Raw genomic sequence first — 20109 nt, forward strand, 5'->3', positions numbered from 1 at the left:
TCGATCGACGGAATGGGTGTAACTTTTGGATGTAACTTACGGTAGGAAATGATGGTAATATTTTACACTTAGCATCAGATTTATCTGCAATCGATTTGTTTCCCCGAGTGCTGACTGGAAAGGCTAGAAAAGGAAATGTTAGAAATGTTCGCCATGCTAAATGCAAATTTTTGTAAACTTACGTCAGGCATTACTTGATCTTGTGAACATTTGTTCTTTGCACAGTGGTTGGTAAAATTTACACGACTGTTGGCCCGAAAATGAAAACAAAAAATGGGTGAAACAGACGTTAATTTGCAGCTGAATCCATTTGTACTTTTAGTATTAAAGGCGCCTTGAAGAATATATCGTTTAAAGTGTTTCAAATAACCCCTTTTACCTTGATATAATTGAACTAAACGTAAGGGTTTCTCTAGCCACACACTAATAATAATCCATTAATATGTACTGATAATGTGTAATATAAATACAATGTAGTTTGCTTCAAACTACTAATTGTTAATTCGTGCATTGTGTAATGTCAATAATTAGATAGGTTTTAAATATATTTTATTTTACATATTTCATGGTTTGAATCTGTTTATTAAAAACTAAATCGATAGAAGAATGAGTCAACAAACCCACAGTCAACTCATTCCGTGTGACAGCGATCGAATGATACACAAATGTGACTCCATTACCAAGGCCAAATCTAATGAGGCTCGAGTTGCACATCGTAAACCATTTGCAAATATTCATTTACATTGCCTTCCACATTTTCCCAACAGCCAGCGCCGTTGTTCCCGGCCCAGATGGTTTTCTGCTCCATCTCTATCGATTTTACTGATAAGCGCGTGTCCTTTCTTGCCGCGAAGGGTAGCACCATTTTTGTGCTTATTGGCTGATTTACTATCATTTTCACACCCGAACTACACGAACGAAGCGTGCATTCCGATGAAGGAAATCAAAAAGGAAAATTGACCCAAAACGTGCCTACCCGCAATGGAACAACTTTCGTTCCCTTTTTTTTTTTGTTATCGTTATCTTTGTCCTATGCCTGTTTTTTTCTACCGATACAGGCAATCGTACGGTGTGTATTGAGTTACAGAGTTGTAACGCTACCTCCGCAAGAAAGCACCCCCGAGGGAGATCGGAAAATGGTAGCACTGGCACAAGGCATGGAAATCAGCATAACTGCCACTCTCGTATTGCATGAATATTGAAACAAAATACGTTCGTTATGCATAACCGTTACCCAGCGAAAGTGTCGCTTTTTTTTGAGACCGTCTGCCGTATGCTACGCATAGTTGTGTGTGTGGTTTATTTTTTCTGTGCATTTGTAAGATTCGAGGAGAGAAATGGAGGACTGTGCATGGGAATGGAAGGTGAACAATAAGCAGAGAATCGTAAAAATTGAGTCAAACTTCATTTTCATATCCAATCGAATTATCACATAAGGATATGGGGATGCTATGGGGAGCACGTTGGTACCTTAACCTTACCATGTTAGCAGAGATTATACCTTCGTTGCTGGTTACGATCAATATCAGCACGGTAAACGCACATTATCCGCCCTTTGGTTTCGATTTTCCCTTAATCGGCCATGGGATGATGAATGCAGCTCTTTTAATGTAATATTATAAGTTAAAAAATATGTACTATGTAAACTATAACTTTATAAAGTTAAATAGAACGTTCTTGAGTATTTTTATGCATTTCACAAAAAAAATCCTTTTAATGGAGCTTAGCTCGACGTTATTTGTTATCTTCTGATGCTCCGTAAATATCTTGTGCAAATATTCCTGTAAGCAGCTGTACCTGTAAGCCCCAGAGCTTCAACACTTCAACCGGTTAGCAGTTTAAACCACCCTCAAAACGCCTCCCAAGAGTTGTGGAGAGAATGCATAAGTTATGCATCGTATGGGAGCCATAAGCAAACAAACAAACTCCCACCTCCTGGCTGGGTCGGTACGTTGTGTGTGGGAGCAGCATGTAAGAATGCTGCTGGCGGAAAAGATTTATAAAGGATTAAATTTTATCTCTCACTTCGTGACCACTGGAGCGTCCTGATCTGGTTTACAGGTTGTTTGGACTATGGTTTACCGAAAATCTCACCACTATCTACCATATTGGCATGCTCCAACTATGCAAAGATGGATGGAGGATGGACTCTCTTATTTATAATGGATAGAAAAATCCAGACCCAGCATATTTACTATGTTTCAGATTAGACTCAGCCATGATTGTTTAACCTTAAGCGAAAGTCATTCAGTGTAAGTGTTCCGGATGGTTCCACTTTAGCATCTGACAATTCCATCACCAGCACCATACTCAATCCATTGCACGAAATGTAACGCTTACTGAACAATGTGGCTTGAAATCTATTAGCCTGCGGTCAGCTGATGGTTGTCACTCGTTACGCAAAAGCAACAGCAACATACTACACCCCGTTCTGGTGCTCCTCGAAGGACAATGAAATGGAAAGTTCTAATTAATTACGTCCATAAATCATGGCAAACAATAACGAATAATTACCGAACAATGTGTCGATGAGTTATGTCTGATCGGCAAGGTTTTCCAGCGTCAGCCATGTGGAGTAGTTCGTTTCGCATACCAATGTCATCAGATGGTACGGGTACTGCCTTAACGTGTTTAGTTACCCATTTCAAACGCTTTGTATGGTGCTTTTGTTTCGCAGTTCGGCAACAGCTCCAGTAATCAATCCAAACGTAAATTGTTATCTTCGAAATGTTCACTGGCTCGGCGATGATTGTAACAAAGTGCTGGTAATTGTTTCTAATTTTGATTTACCGCACTGCTTTAGGGTTGCAATTCTACGAGGTTGAAATGGTATGCACACATTTCCGTGGAATGAATATCATAATGCTTTTGTTCTAGTTACTTTTACTAATTTCTTTTAGTCTATTGCATACAACAAAGAATGCCTCATGCCAAACATACCTTTATCTTGATTTGTACAGACCACGAATAAGGGTTTCTTATGACTAACACTGATAATGAAGCTTTCTTGCGCAATGCAAACAATGTACATACATTCAGGCGTTTAATAAAATCGATGTTGAAGCATAACTTATCGGAAGTCGTCTAAATGTCAATGCTCGTTGCTATTGTCATATCGACATCAAGAATAACGTTGACGCTACTGTACGAACTAGGCTGGTCAAAGTCCTGAAGTCTTGAAGTCCTGAGTTCTGTCCTTGATGTCCGTAATTGACAGATTATGATCATCAGGATACCTTGCCCATAAAAAGAGATTCGAGAGGTTTTACTAAATAGCCGTTCTCTTCTCCCCATTACAGAGATTTCACTACTGATAATTAGACACACCAGCTTTTGGTGAACAGGGCACGTGATGAGAACAGCAAATTGGGTTCATTTCGTAGTCATTTTTGACCTTCTTCAAGGACAAAAGAGGTCTACCGAAGGACTTATCTTCTCTAAATGCTTCATGTTTAAATAAACTATTTCTTAATGCAATTAGTTATAGTAAGAAATCTATTCCGTGAAGCGTGAATCCTATTCTTAGGATTGATGATCAAGGCAACGCAGATAAAATACCTCATTGACAGAGGTTAGGATCGCGATTGGGCCCGCCTGGGGAGGACAGTCTCAGATGACGGTGACGTTAACAAGGTAGTACAGGAGTTCTGCTGGTACTGCCGGAGGAGCTGTCGGACTCATGCACTAGCAGGAAGATGCCCGTTATCGAGCGGCGCGTTCTACTCGTTGGGTGGATCAAGCGGAGCTAGACCTGCCTGAAATTGTATGCAGCTAGCTATGAAGGAGAGCAGCCTTGTAAAGAGATTTCTCGAAACGGATTGGTGATCCGGCCATGTCAGCACAACGTGCATAACTTTGAGCGGGCCATGATAAGGGAGACTGAACGAGTCGAATTATGTATCATACCATGAACCACATGGTTACTTACCAATCGAGTCGCCCTGAAATCTATTGCACACAACCCGTTCCTGATAAGATACTATCACAGTAGCTGACGTTTAATCTTAAGCATTCGATAACTTTATTGCCGTTTCTAGAGAAAGATTCGTTAATTACTGCTCCTCGTCCGAAACAAACAGACCGTTTAAGCGCAACCACTAATTGTAACGGGCCACCGTAATCCGTTGCCCCTGTATGCTATCGCCAGCGTCAACATTGTTGTAAACGCTGTATAACGGCGGACCACGATAACGGACGGTGATTAGCGGTACAACCCGTCGATTTGAAACAATCGTCATTAAATGGGCGGCGACAATTAGGACGGCGTTACAACCGTACACGATATGCTGATTGTCCACGACTGATATAGACTGGTTACGTGGTGCAAACATGATCCTGCTGAAGTTACTGAGCGTGCACGAGTGTTCCATATCACCCGGCGTTTTGCTATCTTGCGACAATGTAGAGCGATATGTAACGGGCACGATATATAAGCGAAACGGGAGCGGTACTGAACAACCATACGAATTCGGGCTTACATTCGGCACCTCGTACAGCTTTGTCTAAGATGCGCAGTCTGCTGGTACTACCCTTGCTTGTGGCCCTTGTGGCAGGAGCAACACTTGACTTTAACCACTACTGGACTGCCCAGGAGGTAAGATACGCCGACCAGATTCCTACCCTGATCACCTTCTTCAAAAACTATCTGAATTTTCTTCAATGATTTAGATGAACGAATACATCGACGAGCTCACCAGCGAGTTCCCAACGCTAGCGACCGCAGTTAATGTGGGTACCAGCACCGAAGGACGCCCAATTCGTGCGATCCGCGTCAGCAAGGATAACGTCGCCAATCGTCCGGTAGTCATCGTCGAAGCCGGAATACGCGCTCGCGAATGGATCTCTCCGATGTCCGCTAACTACATTCTGCACGAGATCGTCGAGCATTACTACGAGTTTGAGAACATTCTCGATAACGTCAACTTCCTGGTTGTACCGCTGCTCAACCCGGACGGTTATGAGTTCTCACGCACCACCAACCGCCACTGGCTGAAGTCGCGCAGCGTCAATGGAAACGGATGTTTCGGGATTGATCTAACCCGTAACTTTGGCTACCTCTGGAATACCGTTGGAGGAAGCGCTGATGTAAGTTCTGCACCAATCATTCTCGTCTACGGTCTCGTCTTTGCTAAGATAGTTTTGTTCCCGCAGGCTTGTTCGGATAGCTTTGTCGGAACGGCCGCCTTTTCAGCACCGGAAACGGCCGCCATGCGGGATCTCATCGAAAGTAACAGTGCCAACCTGGTCCTGTACCTCAGCATCCAGTCGGCCGATCAGATGGTGCTGTACCCGTTCTCGCACAGTGCCATGACCCATCCGAGCAATGTGGCCGAGCTACGGACACTCGGCAACAGTGTGGCCCTAGCGTTGATGAGTCAGAATGGACGTATCTTTACCACTGGTGGGGCCGGACTGTTGCAACCGGCTGCCTCGGGTAGTAGCATCGACTTTGTGGCCGGCACGGTTCAGCCCGATTTGGTGTTTACGCTCGAGACGGGTGCCGGTGGCAGCTATGGTTATGATGTGCCCGAAGCGCAAATGGGCGAGATACTTAACGAGACCACGCACGGGTTCCTCACGATGGCGGAATACGTAGCGAATAACAAGTGAATCGGTGGAAAGACAGTTGAAGTTTACGAGATGATCTGGAACTTGAGTACGTGATTAATGTGATTGTATGATGGTATGATGGTATAAACGTATTTATGTTTAGCATCTCTATTGTTTCATTATTACATTCTTCAGCATCTCAGCCTACATTTTTGTAGCACCTAAAAGTAACAAACCCTTATCTTTTGAATTTCGTAATTTATTCGAAGTTTTGAGGAATTGTCTAAAAATCCGAGTATCTCTTGACATCCAATAATTCGCTTTCTTTAATCTTTAAGGTTTACTAAACGAGAGACGAAAAGATCAATTACTTATCGACAGCTGAATTGTCCTTCAATATCCTTGACGAAGTGAAGAATGTTTATTGTACAATGTAAATTATTAACCTTCTTCTTCTATTATTCACTTCACTCTACACTGCACATTGGTGGGAAATTACTTCAATTGGTAAGGTACTAAAAAGCCCCATTAAACTCATCCATAATGTACTGTTAAGTCGAGAAGATACGTCGGCAACACCTTGATTTAAAACAAATGTGTTGCTCTCCCTTCGACCGGATGAAAAACAAAACCTTCGATGAAAACTTCCAACGGATGAGTAGCTTTCATCGCGTATGTTCAAAGAGGAACCAAAAGTCCTGTCACACGCTTCACACGGTTTCATTCCCTTTTCCCAGATGCCGTGCTAACTGCCGAACGCCACATTCATCTCTTTATCAGCCAAATGGGTTTTCTATGTGATGTATGAGCTGTTTGTGTTGTTACAGCTACTCAACTTAAAACGAACCGAGAATGAAGGAGGCAAATGCATTTTGATGAGGATTCGTTGTCAGGGGGGTTTGTACCGACCAGTGGCGGATCTAACGATGGGCCGCATATGCGGCCGCCTAGGGCTTCGTCATGTTGGGGGCCTCAAAAAAAACTGCTAAGAAAAACTGTATATGTTGAATGCAAACACATTTTACATTTAGCAGCTAAACGAAATGGAAAATAGAGGAAACTAATACAATGAAGCACATAAGAACATATTGTCGTTTCATTATTGGAATCTTGGAATTGCATCTCTGGTGAACCAAAAATAAAATAAACTAGTCGAAACTAGCATACACACACAACAAACCAGTAAAAAAACAGATTTACATTTATTTCCTCCGTGGTTGACATTCAATTTCCACAACCACAACAGGCCCGATTGTGCATGTGCAAACACCGATAAACTCGATATATCTCGTACGTTCTCGCGCTACCAAAGCATGATCTTAAAAGTAAAACCAGAGTACCATCGTAAAAAACCCACTCCCCTCACCCGGTACAAGGTGGGACAAATACATAAAACAAAGCTCAAACCAAACCAACCAAACGCCTAACTTTCGATTGTCTCATAAATATTAATGACAGTATCAGAGATGCAAACTGTCCAGCTGGGGTCAGGAAGCTTGGGTTGGGGCGGGGGGACAAACTTTTCCCTTCACGCAGCAGTCCTCTGGGTTGGAGTTGGATGGGAAAAATAGTAAAAAAAAATAGCACCACCCCATCAAACCCCACCTATCATACCAACGACCGTGGGAGAAAAATCGGTGGTGCGGTTTACTGGTGCGGTTGAATAATTGATTAAAATTTATCGTGAAATTCAATATCGGACATTATCGAGTCTATTACTTTGTGCGCTTCCGGTGAACAGATTGCTTGATTTACTTCATCCCTCACCATGGTTCAGTGCGGAGTTCCACTCGAAGTACCGGCAGCTGTGTTGGTACGTCTCTGCTCCCGTTGAAGAGCAACTTTTTAAGCCTACATTGCTGCTTCCACCCCTCGCACAACGAATAGAGCCGCCGGACGTCGCCATGTCGGTATTGGGGATAGACTTTTCCAACTTGCTCTACCATTTTATGCTGGTTTTTGTTTGCATTTGCCGCTCCTTTTTTTGTGCACTACACTCATTTGCCATTTCGCTTTTATTTATTCCGCTGTCACCGTTCGACTTTTCCCTCACGAAATGGCAAATGACAAGACGGTCGACACCATCCAAAACCGTGCTCCACGACCACCGCACATACACACACACACACAACAGCCCACCCGACACAATGAGTGGCTAAAGAACTAAAATGGCACTGGAAACAGAGAGACCAACTATGGAAGCTGGTCGGTTTGAAAGGTTTGCATTACGGGGTAAAAAAGTTTTCTGCCACCCCTTGCCAGGGCTGGTAAAATCTTGAACTTTATTTCCCATCACACAATGCAAAACGCTGTGTTGGAAAATGAGGCGTGCTCCGGCCGGGAGGTGAAATATGGCGGCAGCGGCATGATAGAAAACAATTACGTGATAATAAAAATTTATATTTGCATTGTATGCCCCATCCGGTCGGTGCGGATAACGGAGAGCTCTAATAGTGAGAGCAACAAAAAAAAGGAAAACCACTAAAGGGATGGAAAGGGACATTTTCCTCCTCCTTCATGAGGTAAAGTTTATGGGAACAGAAAGAAACCAACATTGGATGGAAGCAACCACTCTCAAGTCCATGTTCCGTTTCCTCTCCAATCCAAACCACACAATTTCCTTTTTTTCTTGCGTTTCTGAAAGAGTTTTGGTTCGCATTTCGCTAACGACCGAATTGTTTATGTGACACGGGGCGAAACGAGAGAAACGCAGCAACAGCAACACCGCACACCGAAGGACACAATTTTCCAACCAGCCTTCGATAATGCTTATGATTTATGTGCGCTAAAAGCGCCACGAACTGCTGATTGCATTTACCAGGGGGGTTTGCTTCTTGTGCGCCGAAAAGATAGCGCCCGCGTGTCGCCCGAACGTACCGACGTACCGCGCCTGAAGGTATGCAATTGCCTAATAATTTCCCCCATTTAAATGCATAACAATAGAGACTGAACTGGACCGGATTTGGTTCATTTATGCTGTGCGCTTAAGCCTACCGTCTCGCATGTTGGTCCACGTTGAAGCATAAGAGGCAAGCTGGATGCTAAATTATACACCCCCTACGCTCCGGCCATGGTTTATGTTTACGTTTCCAAAAAAAAAAAAAAAACCGAACATAAGCGCCACGATAAGTTAGTGCAGAAACGTGGTCCAGCCGCTAGTACTTGGCCTATCGTTTCCGATCGGCCGCTTAAGGCAAGGGGCGCATAAAAATTGCACAAAATTAAGTGTAAACAAGCAGGGTGCAAATTTTACAATCCGTGCCTATTAAAACGTCATTAGCATGTGCCCACAAAAACGGGGCTAACCAACCAAATTTGTACTCGGACCAAGCGACGTCGCGGCGTGTTATGTGGTGACGGTCCGTTTAAATACCGTCTTTGCTCCTTACTTAACCGTGGCTCGTTATTTATAATTTTACAAACCAAACAATCGCTCCGATTGCACTGATAAGGCAGCATATCGATGAGCGAAGGCACGAAACGAAGGAGTCGCAAGTGAGTGCGAGGTTGCGGTGGTTTAACTGTTTGTTTGATTTGTTGGTTCAAACATCCCGCTAATAGAAGGTAGATGAACGGATTTTTTTTTAGATTTATGAACAATTTAACGATGTACTTACTGCTTTTAGGACTTTTGCTTTATCAACTTATTAAAATCAGTGTAAAGTCGGCTAATTGAATTTCTCTTATGGCTATGCTCAAAACGTTCGCTCTGTTTTCCAATGTTGCCTCGTAAAGAGGCATGTTTGCCGAGCTACATTGTACAAGCTCCTGTTTGTTTGTAAACTAATGATTGATTTCTAAACGATATTCTCTAAGAATCGCTGCTCTATCAACGCTCCCAAGTGCTGCAATGTCATAATGCGTGATAGCGTGCTGCTTTATTGTGTTACTCATTGCAATCAGTGACTGTTACAATCGATAATGGATCAGTAATTTAATCGGCCGCTGATTAGCGACCCCGAACGAGTACGCTGATACGGCTTACGTCGTCACCGACAGTGTGCCGGCATGCTGTCCGAACACCTTCAGCAGCTCGAACGTTTGCGAGGTGACGCGTGCTAGATCGGTCGCGGGCAGATCGAATCCCTGCGAACCACCTCCAGTGAGCTCGATCGTGTACGCGAACGGTACGCCCAGATTGTACGCGTAATCGTCCGTAGCACCGGTTGCCGTGTAGAGAATGTCCGCCGAATTGCCGACCTCGTACTCTGGGCCACCTGCCGCCACCAGTGCATCGCGCGCCTGCTCGCCCAAACGCTGCAGTTCGGCCGCGTTCGGTGCATGCAGAAAGTCGTAGCCCCACGGCCACAGAATCATCTCACCGTACGTGTGGACGGCCAGGTACATTCGGATCGCCGCCTTGTACTGGTCCATCAGTGCGATAATGGCTTTGGTTTCGTTTTCGGACGACGCCGTGTGGCCGGCGAAATTGTTGGTACATTCGGTCGTGGTGCGATCCCACATGAACGGGAAGTTGCGGTTCAGATCCACACCGTAGCAGAGCACATTCGCTTGCGAGCGGTTCTTGCGCCACAGTCTGTTCTGCTCGTGCGTATACACGTACCCGTCCGGGTTGGCCACCGGCACGATGACATAGTCCGCGTTTGATAGCTGATTTGCGTACTCTTCCGAATGTTCCACATACTCGTGGATCATGTACATTACCGACATAACACCGGCCCATTCTCTGTAAGCGCAGTTAGAGGTAGGGTTAGTTGTTGAGCAGGACTGCCCTTATCTATTACACCAACGGAGTCGTACCTGGCATGAATACCTCCATCCATAAACACAATGGGACGTGTTTGATCGATAGCACCCCGCGTCGAGATAGTGATGGCCTTGATGGGACGATCTTCGTAAGTCCTTCCGATCTCCGATACGCGCACCAGCCCATCGTATGCAACCGCCAGCTCGTCCAGATAGTCGTAGATCTCGTCCAGCGTCCAGAAATGCTCAAAGTTTACCGTAGCACGGGAGTTCGAGTCACGCTTCAAGCGCCGGTAGTGCTCCACATTGCGACGCTGTTCACGATTCAACAACCTGCAAAGAGTGGTGGCTCCAGTGACACCGCCATGCAACTCAGCTCGCGTAACTTACTCCTGCACATCCTCCGCCACCAGATCGTACTCGATGTCGTGCCGTTCCAGGAACTCTTCCACCCGTTTGTGGTCTTGCCTGGTGACCATAACGCGCGCATTACGACCCACCTTTGGCGTGTCCCAAAAGTCCACATCCATCTCGGCGTTTCGCCACTGCAGCAGCACCGTCAGCTGTGCGTGCGTTTCCGGCCGTACATTGTACACCTCGAACCTGCAAAACGAACCACAAACGATGTTGCTCTCGGACGTTGAAAAACCGAAAATCATCTCCAAATCACACTCACTCATGATAGGAACCGGCTTTGGCGAATGCCAAGGCCAACAAACAACCGGTCACCACAGCGAGCGGCTTCATTCTGTTCTCAACCACTGCCAATCGTCTACTGACTGGATCGGTCCGTCCGACATATCGGGCGCGGTGCGGATCACCAATCGGGTCGTTTCGATTCGTACCGAACGGGGGGTTTTTCGCCCTATATTCGTTAGCTTATCTCCGGACAATCATTATCTTTCGCCGTCGCCGTTCTTTCTGTGTTGTGAAGTTCCAGACGAGCCGGCACTCAGTGCAATATATCAACGGTCAGAAGCTCCCATACCCGCACGAAATCATTTCTTTCCTGCTACCGGCCAGTGTAGGATCAATATTGACCATCCCAGTTGGCGCTGGTCACATGGACGCTCTTTAGCAAATTGGTCACATTTATCTAGATCGGAGCGTTATCGGAAACAGCCTTGCTTTTCTTCATTCACTTGGTTTTTTTTTTTGCACGAGCATCGCCTGTATACGAGCATCTCTCTGGGTTTATTTATTGCGATATTCAAATTCGATAGCGATTACGTGTGCGGAATGTATGGCCGGCTGGGTTTTTTTTTGTAACTGTGGAGGCAAACTGTTGCGTTGCGCTTAGGGGTGCTTGGTAATCTTCTGGTTGCCGGCGTGCATGCCAAACACCTTGAACATCTCGAACGTTTCCGCTGCAATCGTTTGGATCTGGTCCGGTTCGATGATGAATCCATAGCCACGGTTACCACAGGACAGCTCCAGTGTGTACGCGTACTCAACACCGTACGCACCGTAGATAAAGTCATCGCTACCGGTGGCCAAGTACAGCAATCCGGATGCCTGCCCGACAAGGTACTCCGGTCCGCCGACCTTCTGCACCGCTTCGGCCGCCCGCAATCCCAGCGCGTAAAGATCTTCCGCATTCGTTGCCGGCTTGTAGGCGTAACCGTACGGGTACAGGATGTAATCGCCACAGCTGTGCACGGACAGATACATCTTGATGCTGCGCGCGAACTGAGACATCAGCAGCATCAGGGCCTGGGTTTCGCTCTCCGAACCGGGCGTTTTGCCGGCAAACCCATCCGTGCAGGACTGTGAGCCGGAGTGTGGAACCATTTACGACGGTGTAAGTTAGCGAGAACTGAGACGCTCTTGGGGCGTTTTGCGGGTATACTTACATGCGATGTGTAGCTCCAGCGGAATGGGAAGTTGCGGTTAATATCCGTGCCAGCGCAGAGTATGTTGTCCGCATACCGATTCTTGCGCCACAGTCGGTTCTTATGGATAAAATTAAACGGGAGTAGGACAATTAGCAGTCTTAAGCAGCTTAATTCTTCAAAAATAAATATATTCCTGCGACTATTTGTACGGAACCCAACAAATAGAGATATCTCTATGAGTCGTTGAACTCCACTACAACTTCAAGCTTAAAGTCTACTTCATCTTACCGTCTCGTACGAGTACACGTATCCATCCGGGTTCACCACAGGTACAACGATCCAGTCCGTATAGTACAGCAGATCCTCGTTCTTGTCCGCATTCTCAACCAGCTGATGGATCAGGTACAGTGCCGACATATGCGAGGCCCATTCGCGGGCATGTATACCCGCGTCCACCAACACCACGGGGCGCGTTTGATTGATACGCCCATCCCTCGAGATACTCATCGCCAGGATCGAACGGTTCTCGTACGTTTGACCGATCGTCATTACGCGCACCAGATTCGGGAAGGTCTTCTCCAACCGATCCATATAACGATAGATCTCGTCCAGCGTCCAGAAATGCTCGAAATCGATAGCATCCTCATCGGTGGCGTCGGTGTTGGTTGGCTTCTGCGGTACCTTCTGGGGACGTCGGCGTTTGCTCAGGATGTGCAGATTGCGCTGCTCCTGCTCGTGCTCCAGCAACGATTGTACGTTCTCTTCCACCAGTTCCGACTCGAGCTGAACGTCGTCCAGCATTGTCTCGAAGTATGCCTGCAGCTCTGGGCTGACCATAACCGTGACGCTATCGTTGAGCGTACCGTAGCTCCAGAAGTCTAGGTTTCCATTGGCGTACCAGTTGTGCAGCTCTTCTGCCTGCTCGTCATCTTCCACGTACAGTGTGTATAGTTTATAGCTTCACACAGTTAGAAACAAAACTAATAGAAATGAAATACATACAGCTGTAAAACCGCTCACATCGATACGTACTTGTCGAATTTTTGATACTCCGCCCGGCAGACGATGATGGCGGAGAACAGCAGCACCACCAACGTGAGTAGCTTCATGCTGGCAATGTTCCGGAGACGACTGACGACCGTTGCAGTCCGCCCGCAGGCATATAAATTGACCAGATAACGGCCCTGTTGCAGATGCAAACGATGCGATTTCGCAAAACAACTAAAAAAAACCAATCGTGCTAAACATCTTCGTACCAATGATCACATTTCACTAATTGCGAACGTCGATAGTATCAGGAAGTTGGGCTGCGGGCGTGCGCCAGATTGTAGATAAAACATTTAATGTAGATAAATAGCCGTACCATTACCATAACGCTAATGAGCTGCCCCATATTACGGTTGGTGATTGTTGTGTGGTTTTTTTCGGAGAAATAAGAACGCTTCCCGTTACGTTTGTTGCACTACAGAACTTTTAATCGTGCTATAACATCAACCGTCGTACCGTCTAGACATTGTTCACCATGGTACGGAAGATCTGGAAGGTTTGGGTGGCGACGGCCGAAATTTGCGAAGCGGGTAGATCGAACCCTTGGCTGCCACCGCCGGTCAGCTCGAGCGTGTATGCGAACCCGGCACCGATGACACCGGCAGCATAATCGTCACTGCAACCGTTGGCCGTGTACAGAATTTCGGCACTGTTACCAACGACGTACCGTGGACCACCGACGGCGGTGACCGCATCACGCGCCTGCTCACCGAGTGCGATGTGGGCGGCCTGGTTCGTTACCGGGATGAAGGGCCACGCATAGCCGTACGGGTACAGGATCATGTCACCGTAGGTGTGGACCGCCAGATACAGGGCAATGTTGGAACCATATCGCTGCATAACGCGGTTCAGCGCTTGCGTCTCCAACTCCGAGAAGGCCGATTCGCCAGCGTACGAGTCAGAGCATGCCTGGGTGGACAATGGGAACAATTAGCCATTTGGTTTGGAGAACATCGCCACCACATGCTTACATTGCTGCTGAACACCCACTCGTAGTCCCAGTTGCGGTTCAGATCAATACCGGTACAGAGGATCGTGGCCGGGAAGCGGTTCTTGCGCCACATACGGTTGTCCGTGTGCGAGAACTCGTACCCATCCGGATTGGCGACGGGCACGATAACCCAGTCCTTGTTCAGCATGTCGGCGTAGCTGCTCGAGTGCTCAACCAGCTCGTGAATCAAATAAACCACGGACATTATAGCGGCCCACTCGCTGCAGTGAAAAAGAAAATGGAAATCGTTTCTTAACACCTTCGTCTAAAGCCGATCCAGCAGCCTAACGTACCGTGCGTGGATACCACCATCGATAAACACAACCGGCTTCGAACCAGCGACTCCATTGTTGGTCGAGATCGTAATGGATTTGATCGGACGTCCCAGGTGAGTGTTTCCGATCGTTTCTACGCTGACCAGATTCGGGTACGTCTGGGCGAGCTCGTCCAAGTACGCGTTAATTTCAGCGTTCGTCCAGAAGTGCTCAAAATCGACCGTAGCACGTCCGGAGGCAGCCTTGCGCCGGCGGTACTCCTGATCGTATTTGCGCTCCGCCTCGATCGTACTGTTGAGTGATACAAAACGCAATGCTTATCCTGAAGAACCATTCGCGGAAGGTTTCCTCCAGAACTTACGCTTCCACATCCTCAATAATTCGCTCGTAGCTGAACCGGTTCACGCTGAGGAATCGCTCGAAGGCTTCCTGCAGGCTCGGATGCACCATCACACGGTACCCGGCACGATCCCAGAAATCGACACCCCGGATGTCTTGCCACTGCTTAAGAATAGTATGCTTCTCCACACTGTCCACATTGATGCTGTAGACTTTGTAGCTGTAAGGTCGGGTATGCCAAAAGGAAATTTAATCATGGCACATGAGTTCTTTTTTTTTAGCAACAGCCACCCAAACTCACTCGCGGTACGACACCTGCTCGGCAAAGCTGCTCTGGCCGAACAATGCCAGAGCCAGCAACACAACAACAGCACAGTAGCACTTCATTCCGCACAACCGGGTCTCAACCTTCACGGACAGAACAGAGATGAAGGTAAACGACCAGGAGCTGCCAAATTTATACCTTCGGTTATCGATCGACTAATCTCCGTGCTTAACCAACAACTATGACGTGCAAAGAATAACCAAAAATCCCAACCACCTAATGGCGGCTCAAAGATAGGCGCAAGAAATCTTTGTCATGCCGATATTGCGTCCAGATTGGATCTTGCCCGATTAGATAAAAAATGTTTCGTTTAGCTCAGGTCCGTCAAATGTAGGGTCTGTTCGGACCCGTACATGTCTACGAGGTTTCTACAACATTTTATTCACTCAACGCCTTACGAATCGATAAGTTTCCACGTCGGTTCCAAATCAATCAAGTTTTAATCCAAGTACTGGAACTGATTACTGGCAAACTCTCCGAACCAACGGGTGCTTAATGGTTTCCTCCATATTATTTGGTTTCCTCAATATTACCGGTGATAATAGTCTTTCCAACGTTCCGAAAATCTTTGTTATCGAAAACAACATCTTATCGGAATTGGCAGGATGTGATCTTTCCTGCTATTTTTGGAGCGGAACAGGACACGAAGACGCTAATTTATTTAATTTGTTTTCCTGGCTTCAACAGACTCCAGAAATAGATATGTCTGATTAATGTATCGCGATATGGTTAACGTTGTACTTGCGAGGTCCTGAAGAATTATGAGCATAGGCCGTGTGTTTTGTTGTATTGTGCCTCATTAACCTTAACGCTAATTATTACTACCACTATCTCGTCTGAATTTTTTTTATTAGTTCATAGCGTAACGGACTTGCACCAATTTCTAAAGTACTTTATCTTTCTATCTTATCAACACTGCTTCCAAGCATCTTGATATACAGTTGCAGCTGTAGATGGTGCGCCCGATAAGGTGGCGCTTGTCATCGATAACAATTACATATGTGATGAACCGAGCTGGAAGGGGAGAGAATCTGTGTTCGAAAGCACTATCTGATGGAAAGTGTAATAAAATCCTGTATGAATCGTTTTATTTCCAAGAAATAGAACCGAACGAGCAAAAAGTTTGATTTGTAGGATAGCTCCATACACGAAAGATACGCAATGGGCATCAGGGCGTAATTAATTGCAGCTTTGTAACGAACCAATCAATTGGCATAGCCCATGGCGAACAATGTGTTCTCCGCTTCGTTGATCTACATGGACAGATAATATGTCTCATGGTATAGCAAAAATCAAATTAAGGAGGAACATTCCGGCTTATGTCAGGGGAAGATACTTGTACGGAGGACCGTCGTATGGGTAGTACGGCCGTGATAAGCAAGAAGTGAGTGCCAAACCCTTTAGTGTTATCAAAACGGCTCCATATCAGTTTAGCCCTTCAAAGAGATATTACTGATAAGATCAATAAATTGGACAACCAACTTGAATTCTGCTTCTTGCACAACTAAATGCTACTTAAAATAGTGTCTATGTTATATGGTTATGCTAAGTAAGGTCGTATATAGAGACAGATAAGCAGCCATTTGAGATTTACTTTCATTAACATGATTTTATTTCACTGTACAGGTTCTATTGATTCAAGAATAGGTACGTCTTCTGACTCTTGTCACATAGAGCATAGAGGGTGTAGGGTCAATATAATGGAGATCTCATTTCTTTTTACCATTCTGCTGTATATTGATAGGAGATTCAAATGGTGGGAAGTTCTAATGACAAATCCTGAGTAAAGGCTTAATCTTGGGAGGTATTATTCCTAAAGCTTCTCAAACAATTCTACATTATTTTGGGGTATACAGCTTGTACACATCAAGGTGTTGCTAACATCGATCAAGTACTAGGCGCCTCCAGCCACATAAATCAGTATCAGGTATCAACCGAGAAATCTTCGTCACATCGAAGAAGCACCTCCGGCACAACACTGAAATTGATATTAAATGAAAAATTATTGGTGTTACTCTGTAATCTGCTACTGAAATAACGCCTCACCTGCGTCATAAAGCCGTTTTATGTGCATCACCCGCAGACATCATGGTGGAGATCACGATCCTTATTGAATGTCACTTCACAAATGTAATTGTGCTTTATTTCCAGCACCTTATCAGCATTCAGACAGACATACTTCCAAAATCGCCCGCTGCTTTAATCAGTTAATACCGGTACGGACAATGCCAAGCAGAGATAACAATCGCCCGATCACATCCTCTTCAGTGGTTTGATTCACAGCAAAGATCGGAATGGAAAGTAAAAATCCCACCTACCTGCCGTTATCACGCGTTGAATGGCTCTTAATATGTACACATGCTCGGCATGCTTAACCAGCGTCACGGTAAACAAAAACAAAATCAAACCATAAAAAGCTAATCCATCCTACTTCAACAAACCGTTGGGGAAAAAAAATGTGAAGTGTGTATGCAGACGGGATCTTGCGTCAAAGATATTTCCAAAGCTAAAAATACTCTTTTTCCTCCTCTCTGCCTGTTGACTATCGTCTCACTAGGTTAAGGTTTGCAGTTCTTCTAAAATACTCAAATCCAGAATTGAGTTTGTGGAAGAGCGACTCAACAAACTCATCAGAAGGTATTTCCCAGAAGGCAATGTACTACCGCTTGAAGTGAGTAAGTCTCACATATTATTCAAATGATCATCACCGTACATACTGTGGCTTTGTGGCTCTTAATGCCGTCTGCTTCAACAGGTGCTGAAGGCATGGAAAGGCAAACTAAATGCACTAAAACCCAACAATAAACGACCTAGCCTTCATAAATCATTGGTGAGTACTTGAAACAAACACACGCCCGACCGCATACTGCTTTGACGAACTCAGTACCCCTTTTTTACAGCGTCAAGTTTTCCCGCCCACCCTTCGGGGATCGACGCGTGCACGTACGTACGGCCACTCAGCAGGTTCGACTGATGCCCCGCATAATCTCTCAACCTAGCCGCGGCCAGGTAGTATTGCCACCGTTAGAGTGCCAGAAGGAAACCGAATTGCCAATCGCTTATCGCAAATACCATCGGCAAACAGTGCTCCGCCGCGGGAAGACCACCGGTGGGCCATTTTAAAGTGGCCCGATCGATTAGCCCTTCATTATAAAACGAATGTCCCGAACCGCTGGTACGACCAGTGTGCGATTGACGGTCAATCCCGGTTGGTGTATTCGTTTGCGGGTTGTTTCTTTCACGTTCGAAAATGAGGTCTCAAACAGGAGTTCGGTTGGGGCCAGTGTTGGTGACAGTTTTCCTAACCCTTATTGGATGTAGCGCAGTGAATGGAACCGCTCCAAGCCATTCGTACCGTGGGTGAGTTGATGAATATTTTACACCGAAAAGATGAATCGATCACAAGTACAGAATCGATTGGAAGAGTTTGGCGCCACTTTGTTGTGGCTGGAAGTGTCGTTTACCTCTTGCGATTAACGTCACTTGATAAGGGTGTGGGCTGGTTTCCACGCTTGGAATGGAACAGATCATATGATAAGCAAGGGGCAACACCTTCTCCGCAAAAACCGCAAATCGGTGCACCGCTCGCTAACAAAACTTTGACCATAACATCCACAGGTACAAGCTCTACTCCGTGGAACAGAACAACCAGCAGCAGGTGGATCTTCTGCGTGATCTTCAACAATCCGTCGACGGTCTCGACTTCTGGAAGCTAGACCGGTTGGTGGGTTCGGAGGCTCGAGTTCTGGTACCGCCGTCTCAGCAGCAATCGTTCAAGTTACTGCTCGACACTCAGCAGTTACGCCACCGTGAAATTATTCCCGATTTCGGAAGGTAGGTGCGTTTAACTGCTTCATACAAACTCGAGTCTTATCTCCAGTGTTATCTCATGCAGCGTGCAAGATGAGCATCTGTACAGCACGAAACGAACGTCCCCGTCGAAGCGACTGCCTCTGACTAAATACCTTCGTTACAAAGAAATGGTCGACTACATCAACAACCTTGCGAGCAAATATTCCGACCGGATGACTGTGGCCGAGATTGGGAAATCCCACGAAGGTCGTTCGATTCCTGCCGTTACCATACGCTCACCAGGCAGCTACAATGCCCGGGCAGCTCGCAACAACTCTCAGCCGGTGATATTCGTCGATGCCGGCATCCATGCACGCGAATGGGCCGCCCCAGCCATGGCCATGTATCTGATCAGCGAGCTCGTGGAGAATGCCGACCTTAACAAGGATCTACTGACGGGGCTAACGTGGACCATCGTGCCGATTGCCAATCCGGATGGGTACGAGTACAGTCACGGACGGGAGCGCCTTTGGCGCAAAACACGCCGACCGGCTGGACCCAACTGTTACGGCATCGACGGTAACCGTAACTACGACTTCCACTGGGCTGAGGTCGGCGCCTCCAATGCACCCTGTGCCGAAACGTACCACGGCGAACGGTCGTTCTCCGAGCCGGAAACACGCGCCATCCGGGATGAGCTGCTGCGGCTGAAGGGTCGCTGCAAGTTCTACCTTTCGCTGCACACGTACGGCGAATATCTGCTGTACCCTTGGGGCTGGACGTCGGAACTGCCGGTTGGTTGGGAAAAAATCGACAAAGTCGCACAGGTAGGTGCGCGCGCTATTGAAGATGCCACCGGCACGGTCTATACGGTCGGTAGCTCCACCAATGTGCTGTACGCGGCCGCTGGTGGAAGCGATGATTACGCGTTCGCAGTCGCGGACGTACCGATATCGATCACGATGGAGCTACCGGGCGGTGGTTCGGCTGGCTTCAACCCACCACCGTCGCGAATCGAGGAGATCGTGAAGGAAACGTTCGTTGGCGTCCGGGCAATGGCACTGGAGGTGGCGAAAAACTATCACTAAACCCCCAGGACGAGTCTCAGACGGTACAGCAACAGCTGGAAAGGGAGTCGTAGAATGTTAGCGATGTAGTGGTTGTAGCTTTATTATTTATCTGCTTCAAAACGAGCTAGAGTTCCGATTTTTTCTGTATGTCTCTGTTCGCGGTACAATAAAATGATTA

The 20109-nt window shown here is 46.5% G+C and overlaps 4 protein-coding genes and 1 pseudogene across 4 annotated transcripts; 2 read left to right on the top strand and 3 right to left on the bottom strand.

Moving 5' to 3' along the window:
- Positions 1-4383: 4383 nt before the first annotated feature.
- Positions 4384-5610, top strand: LOC128714855 (carboxypeptidase B-like). Its single transcript, XM_053809736.1, has 3 exons — positions 4384-4594; positions 4669-5085; positions 5152-5610. Exons 1-3 carry the CDS (start codon positions 4508-4510, stop codon positions 5608-5610), a joined length of 963 nt encoding a protein of 320 aa, XP_053665711.1. The 5' UTR covers positions 4384-4507.
- Positions 5611-9531: 3921 nt separating this feature from the next.
- LOC128714617 (carboxypeptidase B-like) lies at positions 9532-11004 on the bottom strand. Its single transcript, XM_053809491.1, has 4 exons — positions 10934-11004; positions 10648-10860; positions 10312-10590; positions 9532-10237 (listed from the first exon to the last, which is right to left on the bottom strand). The coding sequence occupies exons 1-4, from the start codon at positions 11002-11004 to the stop codon at positions 9532-9534; spliced, it is 1269 nt and encodes a 422-aa protein (XP_053665466.1).
- Positions 11005-11553: 549 nt separating this feature from the next.
- LOC128714618 (carboxypeptidase B-like) lies at positions 11554-13296 on the bottom strand. Its single transcript, XM_053809492.1, has 4 exons — positions 13125-13296; positions 12381-13050; positions 12111-12209; positions 11554-12024 (listed from the first exon to the last, which is right to left on the bottom strand). The coding sequence occupies exons 1-4, from the start codon at positions 13199-13201 to the stop codon at positions 11554-11556; spliced, it is 1317 nt and encodes a 438-aa protein (XP_053665467.1). The 5' UTR covers positions 13202-13296.
- A 302-nt stretch (positions 13297-13598) lies between these two features.
- On the bottom strand, positions 13599-15131 carry LOC128716108 (carboxypeptidase B-like). The gene is made up of 5 exons (XM_053811027.1): positions 15046-15131; positions 14767-14964; positions 14424-14696; positions 14111-14351; positions 13599-14048 (listed from the first exon to the last, which is right to left on the bottom strand). Exons 1-5 carry the CDS (start codon positions 15129-15131, stop codon positions 13599-13601), a joined length of 1248 nt encoding a protein of 415 aa, XP_053667002.1.
- Positions 15132-18228: 3097 nt separating this feature from the next.
- LOC128716106 (carboxypeptidase B-like) lies at positions 18229-19949 on the top strand (annotated as a pseudogene).
- Positions 19950-20109: the final 160 nt, after the last annotated feature.

The sequence above is a fragment of the Anopheles marshallii genome, chromosome 3 (genome assembly GCF_943734725.1).
Source record: "Anopheles marshallii chromosome 3, idAnoMarsDA_429_01, whole genome shotgun sequence".
In the NCBI taxonomy this organism is placed as follows: Eukaryota; Metazoa; Arthropoda; class Insecta; order Diptera; family Culicidae; genus Anopheles; species Anopheles marshallii.

Bases quoted from the DNA above. Each gene is read 5' to 3' on its own strand.
- LOC128714617 (XM_053809491.1), bottom strand. From the start codon at position 11,004: ATGAAGCCGCTCGCTGTGGTGACCGGTTGTTTGTTGGCCTTGGCATTC. The intron at 10,591-10,647 runs GTAAGTTACGCG...CACTCTTTGCAG, and splicing joins GTGGCGGAGGATGTGCAGGA to GTTGTTGAATCGTGAACAGC. The intron at 10,238-10,311 runs GTACGACTCCGT...CTGCGCTTACAG, and splicing joins GATGGAGGTATTCATGCCAG to AGAATGGGCCGGTGTTATGT.
- LOC128714618 (XM_053809492.1), bottom strand. From the start codon at position 13,201: ATGAAGCTACTCACGTTGGTGGTGCTGCTGTTCTCCGCCATCATCGTC. The intron at 13,051-13,124 runs GTACGTATCGAT...AACTGTGTGAAG, and splicing joins GAGTATCAAAAATTCGACAA to CTATAAACTATACACACTGT. The intron at 12,210-12,380 runs GTAAGATGAAGT...TTTATCCATAAG, and splicing joins ACGTGTACTCGTACGAGACG to AACCGACTGTGGCGCAAGAA.
- LOC128716108 (XM_053811027.1), bottom strand. From the start codon at position 15,131: ATGAAGTGCTACTGTGCTGTTGTTGTGTTGCTGGCTCTGGCATTGTTC. The intron at 14,965-15,045 runs GTGAGTTTGGGT...CCGACCTTACAG, and splicing joins GAGCAGGTGTCGTACCGCGA to CTACAAAGTCTACAGCATCA. The intron at 14,352-14,423 runs GTACGTTAGGCT...TTTTCACTGCAG, and splicing joins GATGGTGGTATCCACGCACG to CGAGTGGGCCGCTATAATGT.
- LOC128714855 (XM_053809736.1), top strand. From the start codon at position 4,508: ATGCGCAGTCTGCTGGTACTACCCTTGCTTGTGGCCCTTGTGGCAGGA. The intron at 4,595-4,668 runs GTAAGATACGCC...TCAATGATTTAG, and splicing joins ACTACTGGACTGCCCAGGAG to ATGAACGAATACATCGACGA. The intron at 5,086-5,151 runs GTAAGTTCTGCA...TTGTTCCCGCAG, and splicing joins CCGTTGGAGGAAGCGCTGAT to GCTTGTTCGGATAGCTTTGT.